Below are 27,298 nucleotides of genomic sequence, written 5' to 3' on the forward strand. Positions count from 1 at the left end.
CAACACACTTATACCCCTAAAATTTCCACTCTCACATTTATCTCCTTTCCTCTTGTACAGTCCTGGGTATGACCCACTATTGTTCCCAGGTCTACTTTGGCCTGGAGTGGTAGCACTTGTAAGGGTCCTAGCTATGGGTAAACTAGCAAGCCTCCTTGCAACTGGGGAGGGGAGGGGATTGGTAGAATGCAGTCACCATATTCCTTGCGTGGCGTAAGAAATGACGAAAAGGGGCAGAAGTGATGAGATTGGGAATCCACTCCTAATAATTTCATATTCCTAAAAAGACAGTAAGAAAAAGGCAACGGGGTGGAAAGTTAACACCAAATCTCACACTAGAACTAGGGTCATGGAATGTGTGTGGGTGTAGTACAAGTGAGGTAAAGAGGAGAGAGATAGGGAGTGTAATGATAAGGATAAGGATGGATGTGCTGGCACTGAGTGACACTGTGACTGGACGAGTGTTGGGAGTGAGAGGGAGGAGGGCTCATGAGGGAGTGGCATTGCTGGTGAGTGAGTGTGTGAAGGAGAGTATGGTAGAATGGAAGGAAGTGTCTTCAAGGTTAATATGGAGAGGAGAGATGTGGGTGTTTTTTAGTGCATATGGTCCAGGGAGCAAAAGGAGTGAAGAAGAAGCAGAGGAGTTCGAGAGTGAACTGACGGTGTGTGGATAGGATGGGAAAAAGTGGTTATGTAGTGGTAGTGTTGGGTGATTTGAATGTGCAGATGGGAAATGAGGAAGTAGAAAATGTAGTAGAAAAATATGGAGTTCCTGGTCAGAATGAAAGTGGAAGTTTGTTGGAAATGTGTATGGAGCAGGAGTTAGTGGTGGGGAATAGTTTTTTTTTTTTTAAGTGGGAGAAGATTAAGTTCACGTGGTGGAGGGAGGAACAGTAGTGGATAGAGCCTTGATGGATTATGTATTAAATAATAAGAGAGTGGTAGGAAGGTAGGTGGTTGTGCATGTAATGAGACATGAAGGTGGAAGAGTGTCAGATCACTTCTTAGTACAGGTTAAATTGAAAGTATGCTCAAAATGGAATGCTAGATGAGTGACAGGGAGGTTGTGAAGGTGAATGAACTGGATAGGAGAGAATAGGGGCAAGAGTATGTAGAGAAAGTGAGGAGTGAACATGAACAGGTTAAGAAATGGGAGGTAGATGTGGAGGAGAAGTGGGAGGCTTTTAGAGAGGCAGTAATGGGATGTACCTCTGAGGTATGTGGTACATGAGTGGTTGGAATGGGTGCAAGGAAAGGTAGTGAGTGGTGGAATGAGCAAGTAAAGGATGCCATGGCAGTGAAGAAAAGGGTCTTTGAAGAGAGGTTGCAGAAACGGGATGGAGAGGCTTATGATCACTACAGAGAAGTGAAGAGGAGAGTAAAGAGAGTGATGAGGGTGGTGGAATGGGGGCAAGTAAAAAATTCGGGAAAAAGTTGAGTGAAAATTTTGTAAGAAATAAAAAGATGTTCTGGAAAGAGGTACAGAGGGTAAGAAAGGTGGTTGGAGGGAGGGAAGAAAGGGTGAAGAATGTAAATGTAAATACACATATATATACACACACACATAGATATATATACATATTCTTTCATTTGTTTTAGTAATTTGACTGCGGCCATGCTGGAGCACCACCTTAAGTTGAACAAATCGACCCCAGGACTTATTCTTTGTAAGCCTAGCACTTATTCTATCAGTCTCTTTTGCCGAACTACTAGGTTACGGGCATGTAAACACACCAACATCGGTTGTCAAGCGATGGTGGTGGTGGTGGGGAGGACAAACACAAACACACAAATATATATATATATATATACATATATATAAAAGACAGGCTTCTTTCAGTTTCCATTTACAAAATCCACTCACAATGCATTGGTTGGCCCAAGGCTATAGTAGGAGACGCTTGCCCAAAGTGCCATGCAGTGGGACTGAACCCGGAACTATGTGGTTGGTCAGCAACCTACTTACAACACAGCCACTCCTGCACTTATATATCATATCACATATATATATATATATATTTTCAGTATGTTGGAGAAGCAACTCAATTGCTAATCCCTTATATTTATGATGATAAATGGTTTTACCGATAAAGGTTTTTTCATACTGAACTACTTGGCAAAATTGTTAATTATTAATTCTATTATTAATTGACGATTCCCTGCCCTTATTCTTGTATATTCTTGTATATATATATATATATATATATATATATATATATATATATATATAAATTGAAGTTGGCTGACCATTGTATTCTTTCTTGTCTTGAGGTTCACGGCCAAACGGCTGGGTGGATTCATATGAAAAATGGCACACATGTGGAGATAGGTGCATAGATTGGAACGCGCTATTTTTTCTTAGCCCCCATACTTACAGAGAAAATCGATTAAAACAACCTGCGTGCGTGCTTTTATGTGAGTGTGTGTCACTGAAGCCATTCATACATATATACATATATAATAAATAAATAAACTGAATGATAAATTTCAGTTATTTCTCTCTCTTATATACACATACACCATCAACATTACTCTCTCTGTCACACACATCCCATCAAACATACACAGACATACACACACACATCAATTCTCCCCTTTCACCACAACTTCAAAAGAAGTTCAGTCATAAAACTGTCCATGTCTCTTCATTCGATGCCTACTTCAAAAGATCGCCTTTCCTTTTCATTTGTCTGGCCATTGATCGAGAGATAAAACACAAACCAACTCCTGCTAAATGCAAAAATCCCGCCAAAAATACATACACATACACACACAAATGGACATTTCATGTCTTTCAGTTTCTCTATGATTATACATGTGTCGAAAACAATGGCTCTTACATACATTTTAATCTTCAACAGGTATGTATCAATTTCTATAATATAAATTGTTTTTCTATAAGCGTATAACAATTAATTATTCCATATTTCACTTAGCTTTTCTCTTCAGTTTTCTTAAATTGGATACATCTGCTATTAATTCTTACATACAATTTCCCCATTAATTCTTACAGCTTCATTTTCTGTTAAAGCAATTCTTAACGTCAACTTCTTAACATAATACGCAGAATTCTCGTTTAATACAGTAGAGAGTTTTGAGGGAGATTTGGCTGCTATTTCTACCAGGTCTACCTTCCATGTAAAGGTTTGAACTTATTTTTCATTCACAGATTTGCATTTCAAACATTTAACATAATCTTTTCCGTAAATCAACAATCGTAAAAGTTTTCTACCATGAACTCACATGCAATTACCCTTTCTTCAGCCATTAACACCAGTTGCTCACACACCTTACAGTTTCTCATTCAAACTACATAATACAATATTCCATACTCTCTCCAATATGATCTACAAGTTTAAACGGCTTCAATTTCCTATTAAACTCTCCTTTGCAATGACAATAGATAAGGCACAGGGTCGATCATTGCAAATGGTTGGTTTAAATCTTACAGAGCAAGTGTTCTCCCACGGTCAACTTTACGTTGGATGCTCCCGTGTTGGCAGGCCACAAAGTCTATATATTTGTGCATCAGAAGGGAAAATGAGAAATGTTGCCTACAAAGAAGTGCTCCACTGAAAAAACGGCATTTCTTCCAAATCACCTCAGTCATCTGCCGCCTCAAAAGCTTCATACTTGCTGTACCAGCCAACGTAAGTCAATGACACACAAATTCATTCACTCACTCTATCTCTCTTTCTTACCCTCTTTCTCTCTCACATACACACCCACACACACGTCCATTTCATATACCTTTCAATTTCTGCTCTCTGCAAATAAAATTTTTATGGATAAAACTGCTTACAAAAGTTGCGATTAATGTATAATTTCTTTCTATGTTCATAATTAAATAAATCTTTTAATGATTAGACAGACGTCCAATAGAATAGCTCTCACAAACAGACTACGTACAAATTCTTCCTTCACAACTCCTGAAGCCATTTTTTGACAGGAGGGGGTGAAATTTTCATACAGCTGGAGGCTCCAATTGAAACAGGACACGAAATGATCAGGTTGAGAAACGCTGTTATAGATTATGCCTAACCAAAATCAATCGCAGCCACATCATCCAAACAGACCAGGTGGAACCAGGTTTAGCTGCTAGTATATATATATATATATATATATATATATATATATATATATATATATATATATTACTGTAAGAAATGGGAAAAAAATATTGTGGACACTTATTTTATTTGTATCACAATATGAACATAGTAAATATGAAAACAGTAAATAGTTTAATACAAATAAAATTTAAATGACCATACATTTAAGCAAACATACAGTAATGTGAAATACAATACAAAATGTATAAGAGGTACTTACACATGTTTCAATCTGGTCACTATGTAAACAGTGTTTCAGAATATTTGAACCATGTTAATAGCTTTAGATGTAAAAAATAACAACAAAGTGACCAGGTATCATCAGGGCGATCTTATTCAAAAAGCTAATGCTTACATATTTTTCCACAGGAATACAAGTTGGTGGTGAAGAGTTTTCTAGAGAAGTTGGATGAGGATGACATATTCATGTGTTTAGGAAGTTTTGATTAGCTAATACCTCCTACTATTACTCAATCTGCATCCCCTCTTACTTTTCTAACAAATTAATTACTCTTTTACTCTTTTTACTTGTTTCAGACATTTGACTGCAGCCATGTTGGAGCACCACCTTTAGTCGAGCAAATCGACCCCAGGACTTATTCTTTGTAAGCCTAGTACTTATTCTATCGGCCTTTTGTTGTTATTTTTTACATCTAAAATTATTAACATGGTTCGAATATTCTGAAACACCGTTTACATAGTAACCAGACTGAAACATGTGTAGGCACCTCTTATACATATTGTATTTTATTTCACGTTAATGTATTTATTTATTTATTTATTTATGTGTTTCAGCCAAGTGGCTGCGGTCATGCTGGTGCACCACCGTGAACAATTCATTTAAATTTTATTTCTATTAAACTATTTACTATGTTCATATTGTGATACAAATAATATAAGTATCCACAGTATTTTTTTCTCCATTTCTTATAGTAATTGTATATTAGACTGTTTATCCCTATATATTGAGAGAAATCTCCCAATACATCATTGATAACACCAGTTGATCTCTGGATTTTATAATCCCTAAAGAGGGCACTATATCCTCAAATGGCTATATACACATACATACATACACACACACACACACACACACACACACACATATATATATATATATATATATATATATATATATATTGTTGTACTTGGGGATGGTCATATTGCCAGTTTAGCCAATAAAAACACACGCACTGTATATTTGGTGTTAATTTTTTTTTTTTTTTTCAGCTTTATATTACATTAATCTTAATCTTATTTCGGCCAGAGTTCTTTCGTCACACTTCTGTGACCTCATCAGTGGTCCTTTGTTTCCTTCTTTCTTATGTGTATCTCACCTTGCTAACTATCAGCCATACGACATATGTAGGCGAAACAGCAAGGAGTATAGGGGAGCGGGCAAACGAACATTGGAGGGAACTTAAGGAGGGGAAGAACTCATCAGTTCTGTACCAGCACGCTGAGCAAGAACATAGAGGCTCAATCAACAACATAGAAATTAAAATCTTATCTACACATAGCAGTGATGCAGCACTTAGACAAATTACTGAAGCTACACACATAATAGAAGGGAAACCTAGCCTGAATAGGAAACTAGAATGGAACACTAACATACGCCACTAACAAACCACAGCATGTGACAACATGTTACCCATAAACCAATAATAGGAACAAAGTATAATACAATACATAGATAAACAAATGGAATTAAATACTACATACGTTAACAAAATTTAATTAAACACATTAAAAAAAAAAAAAAAAAAAAACACACACACACACACACACATGAACATATAAATAAATAAAAACTAATACAAATGAACACGTATTAACAGAGAATATAGGTGATACAGACACTCCCCATACACACATGCACTTACAAAAGACACAGACACATTGAAGGACACGCATGCGTAGACACATACAATAGGAATACAAAATACAAAATGGCTGATAGTTAGCAAGGTGAGATACACATAAGAAAGAAGGAAACAAAGGACCACTGATGAGGTCACAGAAGTGTGACGAAAGAACTCTGGCCGAAATAAGATTAAGATTAAGATTAATGTAATATAAAGCTGAAAAAAAAAAAAAAAAATTAACACCAAATATACAGTGCGTGTGTTTTTATTGGCTAAACTGGCAATATGACCATCCCCAAGTACAACAACATCTGTTTCAACACACGATTTCACATAAAAAATCTTGCAAAACAAATATGTATATATATATATATATATATATATAAACAATAAATTATATAGAGAGTTTTAATTGACAATCCAATAATTTATTTATATTATAATATAACATAATTTACTATGAATATAATATAAGATAACAAAAATTATTTAAAAAACCAAAAGAATTATCTCTTCCTTAAAAAATAAACGATTAGACAATTTTTACAATAATACAAATAATAACCCTATTACAGAGAATGATCTACCTAGAAATAGTGATTGTATATTTAAGGATAAATGTTATTTTAATAATTTTTGTTTCCAAAGCAACAGTGTATATATAGATGTAGAATTGATTTGGAATGGAAAAATTATTTTTAAATAGAGTCAACAGAAAATTTTATTAAAAAACAAATCGCAAACCATGAGTACATCTTTAGGAATAGATCAAAATAAGCAACAAGTATCATCATCATCATTATCGTCGTTTAACGTCCACTTTCCATGCTAGCATGGGTTGGACAATTTGACTGAGGACTGGTGAAACCGGATGGCAACACCAGGCTCCAATCCAATTTGGCAGAGTTTCTACAGCTGGATGCCCTTCCTAACGCCAACCACTCAGAGAGTGTAGTGGGTGCTTTTACGTGTCACCCGCACGAAAACAGCCACGCTCGAAATGGTGTCTTTTATGTGCCAAGCTACTAAGGTATCAGGAAGAAAGACTTGTTACAAATTTTGCTTGTCACTGTTTTATGGGGTCAGTTTTAATTTATAGACTAGTTTTATCAAATCTTTGTGTATATCTAAGGCCAAGAAAACAAGGAGCAGTGTCTGTTAGGAATGGGGATGAGGGAGTCAACAGAAATCATAGTGGGTATAGCCATAAAAAAACTATCAAGATTTATTAGAAGTAATATCATGAGATTTGATAAAGGAAAACTTAAATCAAGATGATAGCTGACAATTAGTGGGGGGGGGGGGGCAGCCACTAGCAGACCATTGATAATGAAAAAGGGAAAATCTTATCATATAGAACTATATTTAAAATTTTAAACAATACTTCCATATTGTATAAAGTTAAAGTTTAGGGTTATTCAGAAGATTATTAAGAATCATCATCATCATCATCGTTTAACGTCCGCTTTCCATGCTAGCATGGGTTGGACAATTTGACTGAGGACTGGTGAAACCGGATGGCAACACCAGGCTCCAATCTGATTTGGTGGAGTTTCTACAGCTGGATGCCCTTCCTAACGCCAACCACTCAGAGAGATTATAACAAAAGGACAAAAGGTTTTTTTCAATATCTTTGAGTATATACCAAACTTTTACCACAATAGATGGAGGAAAAGAAATTATCTAGAAGCAGTTTAATATTTATACATATTATATACTTAAATACTAACTTATCAGATTGTATCTGTGAATATTGATCAATTGGTATATACTAGTATTTAATAACAAGCAACTCAGAGATGAGCAGGCAGGTTTCAGAAAGGAGAGATCATGCATGCACTAGATCGCGATGCATAGAGTCATCGTGAAGCAGACAATGGAATGGCAAACGTCACTCTGTGTGTGCTTCGTCAACTTCGAAAAAACATTTGACAGCGTAGACAGGCAGACAATCTGGGACATCTTATGACACTATGGTGTACCAGAGAAGATCGTGGGCATTATTTGATTACTCTACGAGGAGTTTTCTTGCCAGGTCATCCATGCTGGGAGATTGTCGGAGGAATTCAGGGTCATCATGGGAGTCAGACAGGGCTGTTTGTTGTCACCGCCCCTGTTCCTCGTGCTAGACTGGGTCACCAGGACAGCCTACGCTACCTCCGGGAGAGGTATTCAGTAGACAATGATGAACAAGCTGTTATTAAATAATAATAATACTTTGATTAACTCTCTTGATGAACAGAAAATTAAATGTAGACATAAATTACATTATTTATATAATAAGTTTAGCTAACTGTGTATATATATATGTATATGTGTCACTCGTTCTGTTTTGTCTTAAATTCATGCTTATTTATTTTTTTGCTTTACTTCATTCAAGTTATCGCTTCTTCTTTACTTTCTTAAAGTTATCGCTCCTGTAACCCTAAACCTGTCTAAATTCACTATCTCCCCTTAGAAACTACTATTTAATTCTCACTCAAATATGTTTACCGATTTAAGCTTTCAAACTAACGATTTAGGCACTGCTGTCTTCATTCAACTTTGTTCTAGAAATACCCAAAGAATCTTTATTCCCGCGTGATGTACTGTTGCCTGTACCCCCCTCTCTCTGTGCCTCACTCTCTATGCATCAGTATTTCTCTCTCCCCCCTATCTCTCTTCAATTCGTATGTGACCCTAATCTATATAAATCAGTTCAATTTACGACCTTATCCTAATCGCCAACGAATCTCTCCGCTGACAGAATTATGACCAAACTCTCAATATGTCCAGCTAAGAACTTTTTTACTCCGGCATCCATATCCATATCTTTCGCACTCCCCCACCCTGTGCGTTCTCTATTATCAATATGTTTCTTTACATGTAAACATCACTCGTTCTCTGTTTTGTCTTAAATTCATGCTTATTTATTTTTTTGCTTTACTTCATTCAAGTTATCGCTTCTTTACTTTCTTAAAGTTATCCCTCCTGTAAACCTAAACCTGTCTAAATTCTCTCTCTCCTTAGAAACTACTATTTAATTCCCACTCCAATATGTTTACCGATTTAAGCTATCAAACTTACGATTTAGGCACTGCTGTCTTCATTCAACATTGTTCTAGAAATACCCAAAGAATCTTTATTCCCGTGTGATGTACTGTTGCCTGTACCCCTCTCTCTCTCTCTGCCCCCCCTATCTCTCTTCGATTCGTACGTGACCCTACTCTATATAAATCAGTTCAATTTCCGACCTTATTCTAATCGCCAATGAATTACGACCAAACTCTCTTGGCTCGTGGTACACCCGCCCTCCCACCCTCGCCACCTGTACTGGAAGTTCTTATTGTCTGTCATCCTTCGTTGTCTCCCACGAACACTCCTAGAGGCCTTTACCCCCCCCTCCCTTATCAACCTTGTAGCGCATAAAGATTGTGTAGTGTATGCAGGTTGTAGGTATTGTTTTGTTTATGAATTCTGCCAGATGCAAAAATTCTTTTCAGGTACACGACACTGCTTTCCCCTATCCCAGGTTCGCACAGGCCCTCTCCTCCCACACCGTCAGAATTGGCACTCTCAATGTCGGCACTCTGAAAGGTAGGTCTGGTGAGATTGTTGAGATATTTGAATGGAGACAGGTTGATCTGTGCTGCATCCAAGAAGTAAGATGGAGAGGAGGCTCCGCGAGGTTCCTCACAGGCAAAGAACAAAGGTACAAGATTTTCTGGGCAGGGAACATGGGAATACTTCTAGCAGAGAAATGGGTTGATAAGGTAATCGAGGTAGTCAGAACATGCGACAGAGTACTTAAGATTAGACTAGTGCTTCATCATAGGTTAGCTGCCGTCATCTCGGCCTATGCCCCTCAACTGGGGCTACCGGATGGGCAGAAAGACCAATTCTACGACACCCTCTTGCAAACTACCTCGTCGACGAATGACAGGGACCTTCTCTTTGTAGCTGGTGACTTCAACGGTCATGTAGGACGTCATGCAGGGGGCTTCCATTGCATTCGTGGAGGTTATGGCTTCGGTTCCCGCAATGAGGAGGGAACCAGACTGCTGGAGTTCTGTGATGCAAATGACCTTATGGTTTGCAATACCAACTTCAGGAAACCAGCCTGTCACCTAGTCACCTACCGTTCCGGCAGACACTCTAGCCAAATCGACTACATCCTCACCAGAAATAGGGGAAAAGGGCAGCTTATTAATGCCAAAACTTTCCCTGGCGAAGAATGTATCCATCAACACAGGTTAGTAGTTAGCGACTTCGAAATCAAGGCAAAAAGGATACCCAGATGTAGACTGGCTTGGAGGAGAAGGGTTTGCAAGATTAAAGATCCTGCATATGGACAGAGATTTAGGGACATACTACTCGAAGCATTTGACGAAATAGAAGGGAATATAGTATCATATAACATGGAAGACAACTGGACGTTTCTACAGGACAACCTGTTGAGAGTCACCGATCAAATCTGTGGCTGGTGTAAAGTCCCCTCCCGATCCAAAGTAACGTGGTGGTGGAACAATGTGGTTGACAGGGCTATTAGAAAAAAGAAACAGGCTTGGAAGGACTGGAAGAACAGAGGTAGCAAGAAATTGTATCAGACTGCCAGGAGGGAAGCTAGGAGACAGATTTATTTAGCCAGAAGGGAAGCAAATAAGACAAAGTTTACCAATGTTCTGCCTTGTGAGGACCAAAGACTTGAAGTATTTCGTGTTGCAAGACAGTGTCTGAGAGAGAATCGTGATGTCATGGGAGAGAAATGTGTTTGCATGGATGATGGTACACTTGCACTGAATGAGGCTGCAAAGAAAGAGGTTTGGAGCCGCTACTACAAAAGATTGCTCAATAAAGAGAATGAATGGGAGAAAGAGAGCCTGCCAAATGTCATCCCAACAGAGGGACCAACTATCCGAATTGACAGTACCATGGTAGATAAAGCAATTAAGAGTATGAAGAAAGGGAAAGCCCCTGGCCCATCAGGAATCACTGCAGAGATGCTCAAAATATCAGGTAGTGTCGGCTATAGCCTAGTCACCCGTATTGTTAACGAGGTGATACACGAAGGAGTCATACCCAATGACTGGTGTAGCAGCACCATAGTCAACTGCTACAAAGGTAAAGGTGACGCTTTAGACACAAATAATTACAGAGGTATCAAGTTGTTAGATCAGGTAATGAAAGTCATGGAGAGGGTCATAGCCCAACTAATTAGGGAGCGAGTCTGTTTAGATGAGATGCAGTTTGGGTTTGTGCCAGGGAAATGCACCACTGATGCTATATTTCTGGTAAGAAAGCTGCAGGAGAAATACCTAGCCAGGGATAAACCTCTATACCTGGCTTTCGTTGAAATGGAGAAAGCCTTTGACAGGGTCCCCCGATCCCTTATCTAGTGGTCAATGAGGAAACTAGGAATAGAAGAATGGTTAGAGAGAGCTGTGCGAGCCATGTACAGAGACGCTGTCAGTAAGGTGAGGGTTGGCAATGAGTATAGTGAAGAATTCCGGGTAGAGGTAGGGGTCCACCAAGGTTCTGTCTTCAGAACCTTCCTATTCATCATAGTCCTCCAGGCGATAACAGAGGAATTCAAGACAGGATGCCCCTGGGAGCTCCTCTATGCTGACGACCTTGCACTAATTGCTGAGTCACTATCAGAACTAGAGGAGAAGTTTCAGGTGTGGAAGCAAGGACTAGAATCAAAGAGCCTTAGAGTCAACCTAGCTAAAACCAAAGTCCTTATAAGTAGGAAGGTAGACAAAACACAAACCCCTTCAGATAGATGGCCCTGCTCGATTTGTAGAAAAGGCATAGGTAGAAACTCCATAAGATGTACCCAGTGTAAGTTATGGACACATTAGAGGTGCAGCAATATCAAAGGAAGGTTAACTAGGAAGTTAGTTTTTGTATGCGGCAGATGTTCAGGTGCAATAAACACTGTAAATATGCAGAAAACAACTTCTGCCACATTCCAGGGAGAAAAACTAGACGTAGTTGATAGCTTCCGCTATCTGGGTGACCAAGTTAGTAGCGGGGTAGGGTGCGCTGAAAGTGTAGCTGCTAGATCAAGAACAGCCTGGGCAAAGTTCAGAGAGCTCTCACCTCAGCTGGTGATAAGGGGCCTCTCACTCAGAGTAAAAGGCAGACTGTATGATGCATGTGTACAAACAGCTATGCTACATGGCAGTGAAACATGGGCAGTGAATGCTGAGGACATGCGTAGGCTCGCAAGGAATGAAGCCAGTATGCTCCAATGAATGTGTAATGTCAGTGTGCATACTAAACAGAGTGTAAGTACCTTGAGGGAAAAATTGAACCTAAGAAGCATCAGTTGTGGTGTGCAAGAGAGACGATTACACTGGTATGGTCATGTTACGAAAATGGATAGCTGTGTGAAAAAGTGCCACACCCTAGCAGTTGAGGGAACCATTTTTGCATCTGGCAGAATTCATAAACAAAACAATACCTACAACCTGCATACACTACACAATCTTTATGCGCTATAAGGTCGATAAGAGGGGAGGGGTGGTATAAGGCCTCTAGGAGTGTTCGTGGGAGACAACGAAGGATGACAGCTGATAAGAACTTCCGGTTCTGGTGGAGGGGGTGGGAGGGCGTGGGTACTGTGAGCCAAGAGAGTTTGGTCGTAATTCTGTCAGCAGAGAGATTTGAAAACGATTTGGATAAGGTCGGAAATTGAACTGATTTATGTAGAGTTAGGGTCACATAGGAATCTAAGAGAGATAGGAGGAGAGAGAAATACTGATGCAGAGAGAGTGAGGCAAAGAGAGAGGGAGAAAGAGAGAGAGGGGTACAGGCAACAGTACATCACACGGGAATAAAAATTCTTTGGGTATATTTAGAACAAAGTAGAATGATATGAATATATATATATATATATATATATATATATATATATATATCATCATCATCATTGTTTAACGTCCGCTTTCCATGCTAGCATGAGTTGGACGATTTGACTGCACCAGGCTCCAATCTGATCTGGCATGGTACTGGCAACAGCCATGCTCAAAATGGTGTTTTTTACGTGCCACCTGCACAAGAGCCAGTCCAGCGGCACTGGCAATGACCTCGCTCGAATGATTTTCTAAATGTGCCAGTAAGGTGACACTGGTAACGATCACGCTCAAATGGTGCTATTTATGTCCCACTAGCACGGAAGCTGCTCTGGTAATGATCACACTCGGACGGTGCTGTTAGTGTTCCACTGGCACAGGTGCCAGTCATCGAATATGGTTCAATTATGATTTCGATTTCACTTGCCCCAATAGAATAGGTCTTCGCAAGCAGAGTTTGGTGTCCAATGAAGGAGAGGTCGGCATGGGTGCCAGTCGTTGAATATGGTTCGATTTTGATTTCAGTTCACTTGCCTCAACAGGTCTTCGCAAGCAGAGTTTAGTGTCCAATGAAGTAATAATACGGATAAGTGAGCTGGCTACTCTTCTGGCAGAGGCCACAGATTATGCTCTCACTTGGCTTGCTGGGTCTTGTCACGTACTGCATATTTCCAAAGATTCCGGTCACTAGTCATTGCCTCGGTGAGGCCTAAAGTTCAAAGGTCGTGCTTCACCACCTCATCCCAGGTCTTCCTGGGTCTACCTCTTCCACATGTTCCTTCGATCGCTAGGGTGTGGCACTTTTTCACATACACACACACACATATATATATGAATATATATATATATATATATATTTATTTATTTAGTTATATATATATATATATATATATATATATATACATATATATATATATATATTATTTTATTTAAAAGAATTCCAACTCTGTCTGTTTTTTATGTTTTATTTATATTCTTGTAAAATTAATGTGGGATATAGAATATGGAATATATAATATATAATATAAAATGGATGGTACAATGAAATGAAGTATTGAATGTCTTATTGAATATATGGAATATGTCTTATTGAATATAAGAAATATTGAGTGTTCAATATAAAGGATTAAATATATAAAGGCTTGGATATAGTTCTTTCCATTGAAGAAGAAAGTATTATTTTCCAGGATAAGTCTCACTGATTCTAGTATAAATGTCACCGTGAATCTGTTGGGAATTGTTTCCCTGTGTTTGTCTACCCAGTATTCCACTGCCTTTATTCCTAAATCATGTGGGATATTTGTGTATAGGCTTACTACATCAAAGCTTAGTAGGATTAAATTTGTTTCAGTGGTTTTGGGAAGATGGGATAAAAAGTCGATGTCATCCCGAATGAAGCTGGGTATGTATGTACATAGTGGCTTCAAAAGTATGTCGATGAAATTGCTTAGACGGTGAGTAGGACATACTGGGCCAGCTATAATTGGTCTAAGTTTTAAATCGTTTGGATGTAGCACTTTTATGTATTCACTTCCTTGTTCTTTTACTGCCTGTTGAATACCTTCTGACTTATGTATTTTGGGTAAGCCGTAAAAGTTACTGGGTTTTGGTTCGAAGTTGGTGATGTAGTCTCTTTCATTGTCAGTGAGTGAGTTGTAGTGTTTAGAAACTAGGTGGTTGATCTTCTTCATGATGTGGTGGTCTATGTTCGAGGGTATTTCACAATAGAAGGTTGTATCCTTTAGTTGTTCCTCAACTAAATCCTTGTAGTATTCCACATCCATGATAACGATTGCACCCCCTTTATCTGCTTGTTTAATTATTATTGTTTCATCGTTTTGTATGCGTTTAAGTGCAGATATCTCTGATTTGTTAATGTTCGGCCTAACTTTGGTATTTTGTTTTTGGGGGAAGTTTGATAGGGTGTCAATATATTGGTCAAGGTAGATATTTCTGCCTTTTGGTGGGGTGAAATTTGATTTATTCCTTACTAAAGAATCTTCGGTTTCATTATTATTTTTATTATTACTATTGGTGGTGAAGAATTCGACAAGTCGTAATTTGCGACAGAATTTCTGGATATCTTCCTTTAGTTCATGGTGGTTGACTGTTGGTGTAGGTGTAAATTTCAGGCCTTTTAACAGAAGTTGGGTTTCATCATTGTCAAGATCTCTTCTGGAAAGATTAATTATCTTAGGATCTATATGTCCAGTTGTTTTGGGTATGTTACCTCTTGGAGTGTTTCTTTCTCCGGTGTTTGTTGTCCTGACATTAAAAAATGAATTTTTTTCTGTTTATGGTTTCTATTTTTGTTAGTATTGACTTGAAGTTTGTGTTTTCGTTGTGTTATTTTACCTGGCGTTGTTATGTTTGCCGTCCTATTTTCGGAATTATACATCTTCTTTTTCAATTTGTAAGTATTGGTTTTAGTGATCTGAGAGGATGGTCTAGTATTGTTTCCGGTTCTAGGTCGGTTTTTTCCCCAGTTTTTTGTAGGTAATCTTTGTTGAGGTTTTGAAAATGATCTGGTGTTCCTACGTCTACTGGTCTGATCAGAGAAATACTCATGTTTTTTGTTTATAATGTGTACATTAGGGTGTTTGCGTACAAAAGGGGAAGAGTTCTTACCGTAGTTCCTCTTTGATTCCTGGTGGAATGGGCGTTTATGTTGCCTCATACTCTGGCTTTTGTTACCTTGGTGAGATTGTTCTTTTTTAATGTTATTTTTCTGAGTTCTAAATTTAATATATTTAATATATTTTTTTTATTTTTCAATATCTAACAGTTTGTTTTCTTCGGTCTGAATTTTTTATATTTACTTTCATAACTCCAACCGTCTTTTTTGAAATGTACAGCGTTCCGTATTGGTTTGTTATCGAACTTCACAGAATAACATCATAAATTTGCATCAATTATCATTTGCTTAGTCTTCTTATGGTTTCAACACCAATATGCTGTACAATTGTATTACGATCTTAAAGAATATGTGATCTTTCAGCTACGCATAACTTGCATTTTGTAGATCCATTAATACATTGCATGGATTTTTGTATGATTTTCCACTTCATTGCATGTGGCATGGGGTTGGTCTTCAAGCCCTATATGTGGCTAGCCAACTTAGTGGCTTTACTTTTGTCCATATTGCCAGAAAGAAGGGCAGTTACCATAGCATGTTTTGCAGTTGCCTTTGCATAACATGTAATTCTTCTTTTCTGGTTAGGTTATCATGTAGCACTACATAAGACATTTGTAACTAGTGGCTCCTCAAAATGTTCATTAATTCTGAACTTGTTAAGCTAGGATTTTCGAGCGAGACCGTTGCCAGTGCCCCTGGACTGGCTCTTGTGCGAGTGACACATGAAATTTTTCGAGCGAGATCGTTGCCATTACCCTTGGACTGGCTCTTGTGCGGGTGACACATGAGGTTTTTCGAGCGAGATCGTTGCCAGTGCCCCTGAACTAGCTCTTGTGCAGGGCCGTCGTAGGATTTTCAAGCAAGATCGTTGCTGGTGCCCCTGGAATGGCTCATGTGCGGGCGACACATGAAATCTTTCGAGCGAGATCGTTGCCAGTGCCCCTGAACTGGCTCTTGTGCGGGGACGCCGTAGGATTTCGAGCAAGATCGTTGCCAGTGCCCTTGGACTGGCTCATGTGCAGGCGCACATGAAATCTTTCGAGCGAGATCGTTGCCAGTGCCCCTGAACTGGCTCTTGTGCGGGGCCACCGTAGGATTTTTGAGCAAGATCGTTGCTGGTGCCCCAGGACTGGCTCATGTGCGGGCGACACCTGAAATCTTTCGAGCGAGATCGTTGCCAGTGCCCCTGAACTGGCTCTTGTGCGGGGCTGTCATAGGATTTTCGAGCGAGATCGTTGCCAGTGCCCTTGGACTGGCTCCTGTGCGGGCGACACATGAAATTTTTCGAGTGAGATCGTTGCCAGTGCCCTTGGACTGGCTCATGTGTGGGCGACACATGAAATTTTTCGAGCGAGATCGTTGCCAGTGCCCCTGAACTGGCTCTTGTGCGGGGCCGTCGTAGGATTTTCGAGCGAGATCGTTGCCGGTGCCCCTGGGCTGGCTCATGTGTGGGCGACACATGAAATCTTTCGAGCGAGATCGTTGCAAGTGCCCCTGGACTGGCTCATGTGCGGGTGACACGTGAAATGCACCATTTTGGGCGTGGCCGTTGCCAGTGCCGCCTGGCTGGCCTTCGTGAGATTTTCGATCGAGATCGTTGCCGGTGCCCCTGGACTGGCTCTTGTGCGGGTGACACATGAAATTTTTCGAGTGAGATCATTGCCAGTGCCCCTGGACTGGCTCTTGTGTGGGGCCGTCGTAGGATTTTCGAGCGAGATCGTTGCCAGTGCCCCTGGACTGGCTCTTGTGCGGGTGACACATGAAATTTTTCGAGTGAGATCGTTGCCAGTGCCCCTGGACTGGCTCTTGTGCGAGTGACACATGAAATGCACCATTTTGATTGTGACTGTTGCCAGTGCCGCCTGGCTGGCCTTCGTGGGATTTTTGAGCGAGATCGTTGCCAGTGCCCTTGGACTGGCTCTTGTGCGGGTGGCACATGAAATGCACCATTTTGAGCGTGGCCATTGCCAGTACTGCCTGACTGGCCTTCGTGCGGGTGACACGTAAAAGCACCCACTACACTCTCTGAGTGGTTGGCGTTAGGAAGGGCATCCAGCTGTAGAAACTCTGCTAAATCAGATTGGAGCCTGGTGTAGCCATCTGGTTTCACCAGTCCTCAATCAAATTGTCCAACCCATGCTAGCATGGAAAGCGGACGTTAAACGATGATGATGATGATGATTATGATTAAGCTAATATAGTTCTCATTGTATTGTAATAAATAAGAAGATTTTGCTCAGTAATTCATATTTGCATTAACCATCAATTCTTTTCTTTTCTCAAATTTTTGATTTTGCCCTGTTCAATCAATTCACATATCCCACAACAAAGATTTCCATATTTTGTTGCATTATTTCTTCTGATGTAAATTTAACCTTTGTGAAGAATCTTAAGATTTAGTGGTTGTCTCCAGTTGTTAGTTTGTGACTCTTCAATTAATTTAAATAGAATGTGTAGAATTGGATGATACCATTTAGCCAAATGTAAGGTTTAATTTCTAGAACTGTGTATGACTACAAAAGGAAATTCCTGTTTGTGTATTCCTCCTCATTATGAAGGTTTCTCTATATGAGAGAGATTAGGATTTCTTTTGTCTTAGTTATAACATGATTTACTAGGTGTTTGCAGTATTTTTGTTTCTGAAAGAATAGTTTTAGTTCAACCAGTCACCTCTCTCATCTACTTGATTCTATAACTATTGTGCATATGTTTTACTATATTAAGTAGGCTGTTTCTTTGAGTGTGAGATGGATGGCAAAATCTAAAGTCTAAGTATAAGTGTGTGTCTACATCCTTGCAATAGAGATCAGTTGTAATAGTTAATTTTCATTAATTACCAAAGTGTCCACAAAAGGAGGTCCCCTTTCATTCATTTCTACAGTGGATTGGATGAATTCATGAATACTAGTGCTTAATTCCAAGAATCTTGTAAGGTCATCCTTATTTCTGTTCCAAAAATAAGTTATTCGTGAATTTTTTTAAGTTTACTTGTTGAAGGTAATAAAAATCTAAAAAGTCGTTGCTTTCTAGCACCAATAATGGTCCTTCTAGAATAAATTTATTTGGAAATCTTTCTTGAATTATGTGTGGGTATATGTCTGTCCAGAATTTCACTGCTTCCAGTCTTAATCCATAGGGAATGTTTGTGCAGAGGCTGGTCACATCATCATCATCATCGTCTAACGTCTGCTTTCCATGCTAGCATGGGCTGGATGATTTGACTGAGGATTGGCGAACCAGATGGCTGCACCAGGCTCCAATCTGATCTGGCAGAGTTTCTACAGCTGGATGCCCTTCCTAACGCCAACCACTCCGAGAATGTAGTGGGTGCTTCTTCGTACCTCCAGCACAAAGGCCAGTCAGGCGGTACGGGCAACAGCCACGCTCAAAATGGTGTATTTTACGTGCTACCTGCACAGGAGCCAGTCCAGCGGCACTGGCAACGATCTCACTCGAAAGTCCTTACACGTGGCACCGGTACAAGTGCCAGGAAGGCGACGCTGGGGACAGGTGCCATCACGATTTTGCTTTCGCTTGCCCCAACAGGTCTTCGCAAGCCGAGTTTCGAGTCCAATGAAGGAGACGAAGTTGGCATGGGTGCCAGTCGTCGAATTTAGTTCGATTTAGATTTCACTTGCCTCAACAGGTTTTCGCAAGCGGAGTTTAGTGTCCAATGAAGGAAGGTACGCATAAGTGGGCTGGCTACACACCTGTTAGAGGCCTCGGATTTAGCTCTCACTTGGCTTGCCGGGTCTTCTCACATACTGGATATTTCCAAAGGTATCAGTCAGAAGTCATCGCCTTGGTGAGGCCCAATGTTACTGGGCCTACCTCTTCCACAGGTTCCCTCAACTGCTAGGGTGTGACACTTTTTCACACAGCTATCCTCATCCATTCTCGCTACATGAACATACCAGCGCAATCGTCTCTCTTGCACACCACAAGTTCAACTTTTCTCTCAAGCTACTCAAACTCTGTCTAGTATGCACACTGACATTACACATCCATCGGAGCATACTGGCTTCATTCCTTGCCAGCCTACGCATGTCCTCAGCAGTTACAGCCCATGTTTCACTGCCATGTAGCATGGCTGTTCGTACACATGCGTCATGCAGTCTGCCTTTTACTCTGAGTGAGAGTCCCCTTGTCGCCAGCAGGGGTAAGAGCTCTCTGAACTTTGCTCAGGCTATTCTTATTCTAGCAGCTACACTTTCAGCGCACCCTCCCCCACTACTAACTTGGCCACCTAGATAGCGGAAGGTATCAACTAATTCTAGTTTTTCTTCCTGGTATGTGGCCAGAGTTGTTTTCTGCACATTTTCAGCATTTATTGCTCCTGAACATCTGCCACATACAAAAACTAACTTCCTAGTTAACCTGCCTTTGATATTGCTGCACCTCTTATGTGTCCATAGCTTACACTGGGTACATCTTATAGAGTTTCTACCTACGCCTTTTCTACAGATCGAGCTAGGCCATCTACCTGAAAGGATTTGTGTTTTGTCTACCTTCCTACTTATTAGCACTTTGGTTTTAGCTAGGTTGACTCTAAGGCCCTTTGATTCTAGTCCTTGCTTCCACACCTGAAACTTCTCCTCTAGTTCTGATAGTGACTCAGCAATTAGTGCAAGGTTTTCAGTATAGAGGAGCTCCCAGGGGCATCCTGTCTTGAATTCTTCTGTTATGACCTGGAGGACTATGATAAATAGGAGGGGGCTGAGGACTGAACCTTGATAATGGTTTAGGAGGTCCATGTAATGTCTGAAGAAACTAGGAACAAATTTGCATAATGGTTTTAATAGGATGTCTAGTAGATTGTGAAATCCTTTGGTGCTAGATGTTAATCTCAGCATCTGGTAGAATACTGAATAACAAATACCACTATTATCGTAAACAATGTGGCTGGTAGCAATAGATAACTTAATGAACTAACTGATCTGGACAGTGACTAATCAAGGATGTACAATATCTGGAGCAATGATTTTGAATATATGCACTACTACAGCTTTCTAGAAAATATAAAGCATTTGGATAGTTTACCCATTTATATCTGAAAACAAACAATTATACATGTGTGTATGTGTCTTGCAGAAACTGACTGGTGTGCATAAATACAAGGTAGTAACTCGAGCCATTTGGTTGCAGCATGGTATAATGATATGGTGGGTATTTGGTGTATGAGCGTGTGTATGCACATGTAGGTGTAACCATGCATGTGTGTGGGCTTGGCTATATTTGAGTACAGGTGTGCACAGAGGTGAATGCATGTGCATGGACATGTGGATGCTTGCAATGTACCACCTGCTGATGTCTGGATTACAAAAATATTTACAAACTTAATATTTCAGGCCTAGTTTATCTAAGAGGAAGAATTCTGTTTCAGATACAAAACTGTGTCAGAGATATCAACCTACTCATTAATGACTTGTAGGCATATGGTATTTTGTTACGCAGCTATAATATACTATAAAGTATATTAAATGCATAAGTCAACACCATGTTCTACTGTGTCAGCAGTGTTCTTTACATTATTTTCTACAGAAATATTAGGCAGCACTGATTTTTTGCTACAACATTTCGTATCAAGACATCAGATGTAAACAATGAGATCAAAGACAAAAATAGATATTGAGTGTATATGCCATATTTCAGGGGTTTTTGCCCCTTCATCAGCACCCATCTAACCCACTCTTGCAAAACCCCCTGAAATATAACATATACACTCATTACCCATTTTTGTCCTTAATCTCATTATTTGTTTATATCTGACGTCTCAATACAAAATGTTGTAGCAAAAAATCAGTGCTGGCTAACATTTCTGTAGAAATAACCTTAACAAAATAATGTAAAGAGCACTACTAACACAGTAGAACATGGTGCTGACTTATAAATACACTTAATATACTTTATAATATATTATGGTTGCATAACAAAATACCACATGCCTACAAGACATTAATATCAGCTCCAGGAATGCGCTTAATATGTAAATTGGTATATCCAATAACTTAACACCGTTGTATGCAGTGGCTGTATAAGCAATGTGTTCAGAGGTGAGAGTGGGTTAGATGGGTGTTGATGAAGGAGCAAAAAACCCCAAAATATGGCTTATACACTCATTACCCATTTTTGTCTTTAATCTCATTGTTTGCTTACATCTGATGTCTTGATAAAAACATTGTAGCAAAAAATCAGTGCTGGCTAATATTTCTGTAGAAATAACCTTAACAAAATAATGTAAAGAGCACTACTGTCTTCATTTTCTGATATGTGCTGCAGACTATACTGTAGCTGTTATTATTATTATAAATGATAAGGTGGTGAGCTAGCAGAATCATTAGCATGCGAGGCGAAATACTCAGTGGTTTTTCGTCTGCCGCTACGTTCTGAGTTCAAATTCTGTTGAGGTCGACTTTGCCTTTCATGCTTTCAGGGTCAATGAAATAAGTATCAGTTACGCATTGGGGTCGATATAATTGACTGGCTCCCTTCCCCCAAAATTTTTAAGACCTTGTGCCGAGAGTAGAAATATTATTTTAAATGATGGATGTTGTTAGCATTCATCCTACATTTCACTGAGGCTGCCTCTTTGTCCTTCTTTCCTCTCAACTGTGTAAACATGTGTGCTGTTGCGAATGTATACAAGTGTATGTGTTTGTGTGCCTGAATATATGTGGCCATATGTATATGTGATTGTGTGCATATGTTCATCCAGGAACCTGAAACAGAGTATCCCTGAAATGTTTCACAAATTTTCACTGATCTTCAGATCAGTTGTGTCTGGAGGCAGCAAATCATTTTGCTGTGTACTTTTTTGGAGCAGTTCTACATGTCTATGCAGAACTCCTGTTATGTAGCCCAGTATATCTATGATAATAGGAACAAATGGAAGTCTATAGCCTGGATGTAAGAGCTAGAGGCTTTCCATCAACTCTCCATAGATGTTCTCCTTATCCTCAGTATTTAAAAAGACATTTACATCTGCCAGGAAACTGTTCTTTACAATGATACCCAACATTTTGACCCTTGTCTCATACAGCTATATCTGGCGTGTTGTGTTCTTATTGGAATGTTCCTCTAGTATTCTATAAGTTTTGAAGGTTTGAATACTTTCAAGTTCTGCTGTGTCTTTGATATGGCCATCAGGACAATCCTTTGTGCATATAGCATTGTAGCCTGTCTTAGTGGCAATGTCACACTTCATGAAATGGTAGTATCTTGTGGACATTTTTGAACATCTATAACTTGTTAATTAGATATTTAGTAACTATCTCCTGTTCTCAGATAGCAAAGACATAATCTTCTCGGTGAGATGTACAAGGTGGTATCAAAAAGGTTCTCGCACTAGTTAAGTTTAATAAAAAAAATAACTTATTTACCTAAGTTTTAACATTATCGCCTTCAAAATGGTCATCTTACACAGCAATACACTGGTCCCAGTGTTCCTGCCACTTTTGGAATCCAGCCTGGAAATCATTTTCCGTAAGTAAGTTGAGGACCTTTTGTGATTCGCTCAGGATTCCAACAAAGGTGTTAAGACAGTGACCTTTGAGCTGCATTTTCATCTTGGGGAAGAGATGGAAGTCAGCAGGTGCTAAATCTGGCAAATAGGGTGAGTGTGGAAGCGATACCCTGTTGTTTTTGGTGAGAAACTCATGAGTGAGGAGAGCTCAGTCATTGGGTGCATTGTTGTTATGAAAAATCTAATTCTTTGCGCTCTACAGATCCGGCTGCTTTTGTGGAATGTCCTCCCTCAAATGCTTCAAAACATCACAGTAGAACTTTCAATTGAAGGTCTGGCCCTGGGGGATGAATTTTCAATGCACAATACCACATTTCCAAGGGTGATGCTCATGGCAGGTCTTCCAGGGATGTTCTGCTTTTGAAGCACCTGTGCTACTTGGAACATTGTGTATGATCCATCGCCTCATCACTGCAAGCTTGCTGAAGCATGATCAATGTTACTATAGCAGACTAGCCAAGTTTAACGCAAAATTTCATGTTAGCTCTTTGTTCCTGTCCATGACAAAATCACTGGCAACAGTTTTCACATGATCAGAAAAACATAGATTTCACAACTTGCAAAGTAAACACAGCACTGTCACTTGGTTCACTGAAGGTCCCTGCTATCTCTCATTGTGCACACAACCATGTGCTGCTATTTGTTGGCATGCTACAAAACTAGTCCAGGAATATTCTGATACCATCTTGTAATATACTTATCACAGGTCCAGAAAAACTACTATTCCTGTCAATGTTACTGGAATCTCTAGCTTGTAGGATATGTACCAATATACAACTTTCAGGTAGCATGATAAATATTTCTCTTCCAAGTTTCTAATTAAGTAGGTTAGTGTTGCCATCCTTCATCCATGTACAACAGGTACAAATGTGGAGTATTTTTCAGCAGCTCTTCATCAAATCTCATTATGTTATTATCTTCATTGTTAAGTATGTATGTGATATACTCATTTCTGCCTTTGCTATAGATGTAGTCTATGTGACACATTGCAGCACTTAATGGCTGTCTGCATGTCACAGTTGTCCATATGATGTGGTTTCAGTTTGAATGTGTGGCAAATAGTTTAGTAATTCCAGTTCAAATTATTGCTATTTTAAGTATAAATTTTCTTGGCTAATTTACCCTTTTATTGTACATATATCCATAGAAGTTGATTTTAAAAAGTGGCAATTAAAAACAAAGCTTACCTGTCATACATAACTCTCTTAATTTTTCCCCACTTAAACCAATGTCTTTCACACTTGGACAACATTCGATTAAGTCAAAAACAGACACAGCAGTGTTGGTGGACTTCTTTACAGCATTTATCAAACTATAAAAGAATTAATGTTATGTAAACATACTGAAAACAATAATATATGAATTACACCCATAAAGTTAAAAAAGAATAAAGTTCAAAACAATGATGTCTATTGGAGTGAAACACTGTCATAATAACAAACATTGGTGCATGCTTATCTTTATTATTTAAATGTTTCCAATAAAGGAGCTAGTATCCAATTAATTGGATTCAGACAATGCTAATTGTGTTTCATATAGTAAGCCATCTATTTTTAATAAATATGTGTAATAAATATGAGACACCTATATATGTAGATATCCTCCTTCTCGTGATAATCATTGCCATTCTGAAGTCAACTTTTCTATGCTGGCATGGGTCAGATGGAATTTGGTGAGGCAGAATTTCTACAAATGGATGTTTTTCCTGTTGCCAATCCTCACTTGTTTCCAATCAAAATAATATTTCCCCATGACCAGACATGTTCCCACAGAAAACTGGAACTGAATGACAGTGCTTGTATAATAATGACTGTCACAATTATTGCATTGTGTCAAAATAATGATGCACAACTACACAAGTATATGCACATACATGTATATGTGTGTGTGTATGAGTATATACTCATATGTCTATAAAGAGACAAATAAACAACCAAAGGTGTATGGAATATATTTACATGAATTGTTACATAATTTTAATGGTGTAATCATAACTTTATGGTTGTTTCAATGTACTCTGTGAATAGTGGATATTACACTATTATGCAATTTTATGTAAAAATTTCATAGCAATATTGCTCAAAAGTAAATAAGTAAATATGATATCAATGTACATGAACCATGATACCTTTATGCATCAAATAAAATACAACAACCTCAGAAGTGGAAGAAAATTTGAAGAAAGGAATAATTTCTAAAAATATATAGTAACATTGAGTGGGGTAGGTATAAAGTAATTATATAAAGATAGAGAGAAAAACAAAAGTCATTTTTAAAATGTAGAAAGGAAAAGAGAACATGAGATAATGAGAAGTGTATCAGCTAGTTAGAATGATATAAGGGAGGAGATAATGAAAGAATAAGTAATGAAGGCACAGGAGGAGCATTAGTGATAACGTGTAGAGCGAAAGATAAAGAAAGTAAGATAATGAAAGAGAAAAAAGAAAATGAAAGTGTCAAGCTAGGCTGTGTTCAAGGCCTGACCTGCTATAAGGAAGAGCTATAAACTAAGTACAGTGATACATTGCAGTACGAGTTTAATTCGTTCCATGACTGAGCTCATTTTATGATTTACTTGTTTTACAAATCATTTTTCCCCATTGAAATTAACTAAAATATTAATATTCTCCAGCCCCCCACCCACCACAAAAAAAAAAAAATTCTTGGGTTTTAAAACAGAAAAGGTGCAGTTACAAGGAAAATGACAATTATAAAAACATAATAAAAGAGAATGCAAAAGAAATATGTAAATTGGTTTTATTAATTTAATTACCTTAAAGATGGGATGATTTGTGCATGAGGAAAACAATGGAGTGGGGAGCAGGAGCATCATTGTTTGGAAGGAGAATCTCCTTTCATTAAAACTTCAGGAAGAACAATTTCCGGCGTTTTCTCTGTCACTTTGCTTAACTTAGGCTTTTTGAACACACTGTCTTCACTTTTCACACTTGCAGGTTGTTTCATTACAAAAATATCAAGAGAAGTCTGCTTTTTCCAGCCTTTCAAAATGTTACAAAAATGCACCAGAAGAGTGTCATTAAATAAAGCAGCTTCACAACCTATAGATACTTTTTCAGAATAATTTTTTTCTACAAATTCAAAAGCATACTGCAACTTTGCCAACACTGCCTTCATGTCACTTGTAGAGATAGCCTTCTCTGCTACAATGTTCTCTGGGGAACAAATCTCTTCCACCACATCTGAATGCTACTGTTCCTGAAGCTGCAGGAGTTCATCTGTTATCAGCTCCTCTGAGTGTTCCTCAATAAGATCATTAATGTCCCCATTGTCAACCTTGAGGCCCACGGGTTTGCTAAGAGACACTATCTCCTCAACCACAAGTGTCTCAGACTCAAACTCCTCAAAGTCTCTTTCAGATATGCAGTCATGCCACAGCTTCCATCATGCAGAATTCAGCGTTCTCCTCATTACACCCTGCCAGGCCATATTGATGATTTTCAAGCAGTTAACAATGTTGTAAGTGCTCCTTCCAAAACTCACGAAGGGTTAGATTTGTATTTTCAGTGACTTCAAAGCACTGACAAAACAGGTGTTTGGTATACAATTTCTTAAAATTAGAAATCACCTATTGGTCCATGGGATGTAAGATAGGGGTAGTATTGTGTGAAAGGTACAGAACTTTTATGAATTTAAATTTGTCCAGAATATCATCTTTGGGGTTAGGAGGGCCTTGAGAGGAAGATCATCCTCCAGAAGGTACTTTCTCACTGCTAGTCCAAAGACAAGATTGATCCACTCAGTGAAGAATTGCCTGGTGATTCAGGCCTTCCACAGGACCTGCAGCTTCTCCTTCAAGACTTTGTGTGACTTGAACGCTTGTGGTTTTTCAGAATGGTAGACAAGGAGCAGCTTAATCTTCAAGCTTCTACTTGCATTGGGACAAAGGGCAAGAGTTAGCCTATCTTTCATAGGCTTGTGGCCTGGCATTTTCTTCTCTGTAATTACGAAGGTTCTTCTGGACATTTTTTCCCTTAAAAGGCCAATTTCATCACAGTTGAATAGCTGTTGTGTGATGCACTCCTTGGCTGCAATGAGTTGATGGAATTCACACATGAAATCCTCAGCTGCCTTCATGTCAGAACTCGCTGCTTTTCCATACCTGATGACGCTATAAACACCAGTTCTCTTCTTGAAATTATCGAATCAGCCACAACTGGCCTTAAATGCATCTGCTGATGTCTCCTCCATTGATGTTCCAGGGTTCTGCTTCAGAAGATCCCCATACAGCACTTGTGCTTTCTCGCAGATGATGGTCTCCATAATCATATCCTCTGCAAGTTGCTTTTCGTTAATCCATAGGAGAAGCA

At 39.0% G+C, this 27,298-nt stretch overlaps 1 protein-coding gene across 8 annotated transcripts in view; it reads right to left on the reverse strand.

The window, feature by feature from the left end:
- The window catches only part of LOC106868939 (myotubularin-related protein 10-B), a 190,685-nt gene that overhangs the window by 39,115 nt on the left and 124,272 nt on the right, over positions 1-27,298 (reverse strand). For all 8 annotated transcript variants that reach the window (XM_089363636.1, XM_089363635.1, XM_089363632.1 and 5 more), the window contains exon 8: positions 24,158-24,282. In XM_089363636.1, the coding sequence (XP_089219762.1) occupies positions 24,158-24,282 (125 nt within the window). The remainder of the gene's footprint in view (positions 1-24,157; positions 24,283-27,298) is intronic.

Source organism: Octopus bimaculoides, chromosome 15 (genome assembly GCF_046866305.1).
Source record: "Octopus bimaculoides isolate indiv1 chromosome 15, ASM4686630v1, whole genome shotgun sequence".
Lineage (NCBI taxonomy): Eukaryota > Metazoa > Mollusca > Cephalopoda > Octopoda > Octopodidae > Octopus > Octopus bimaculoides.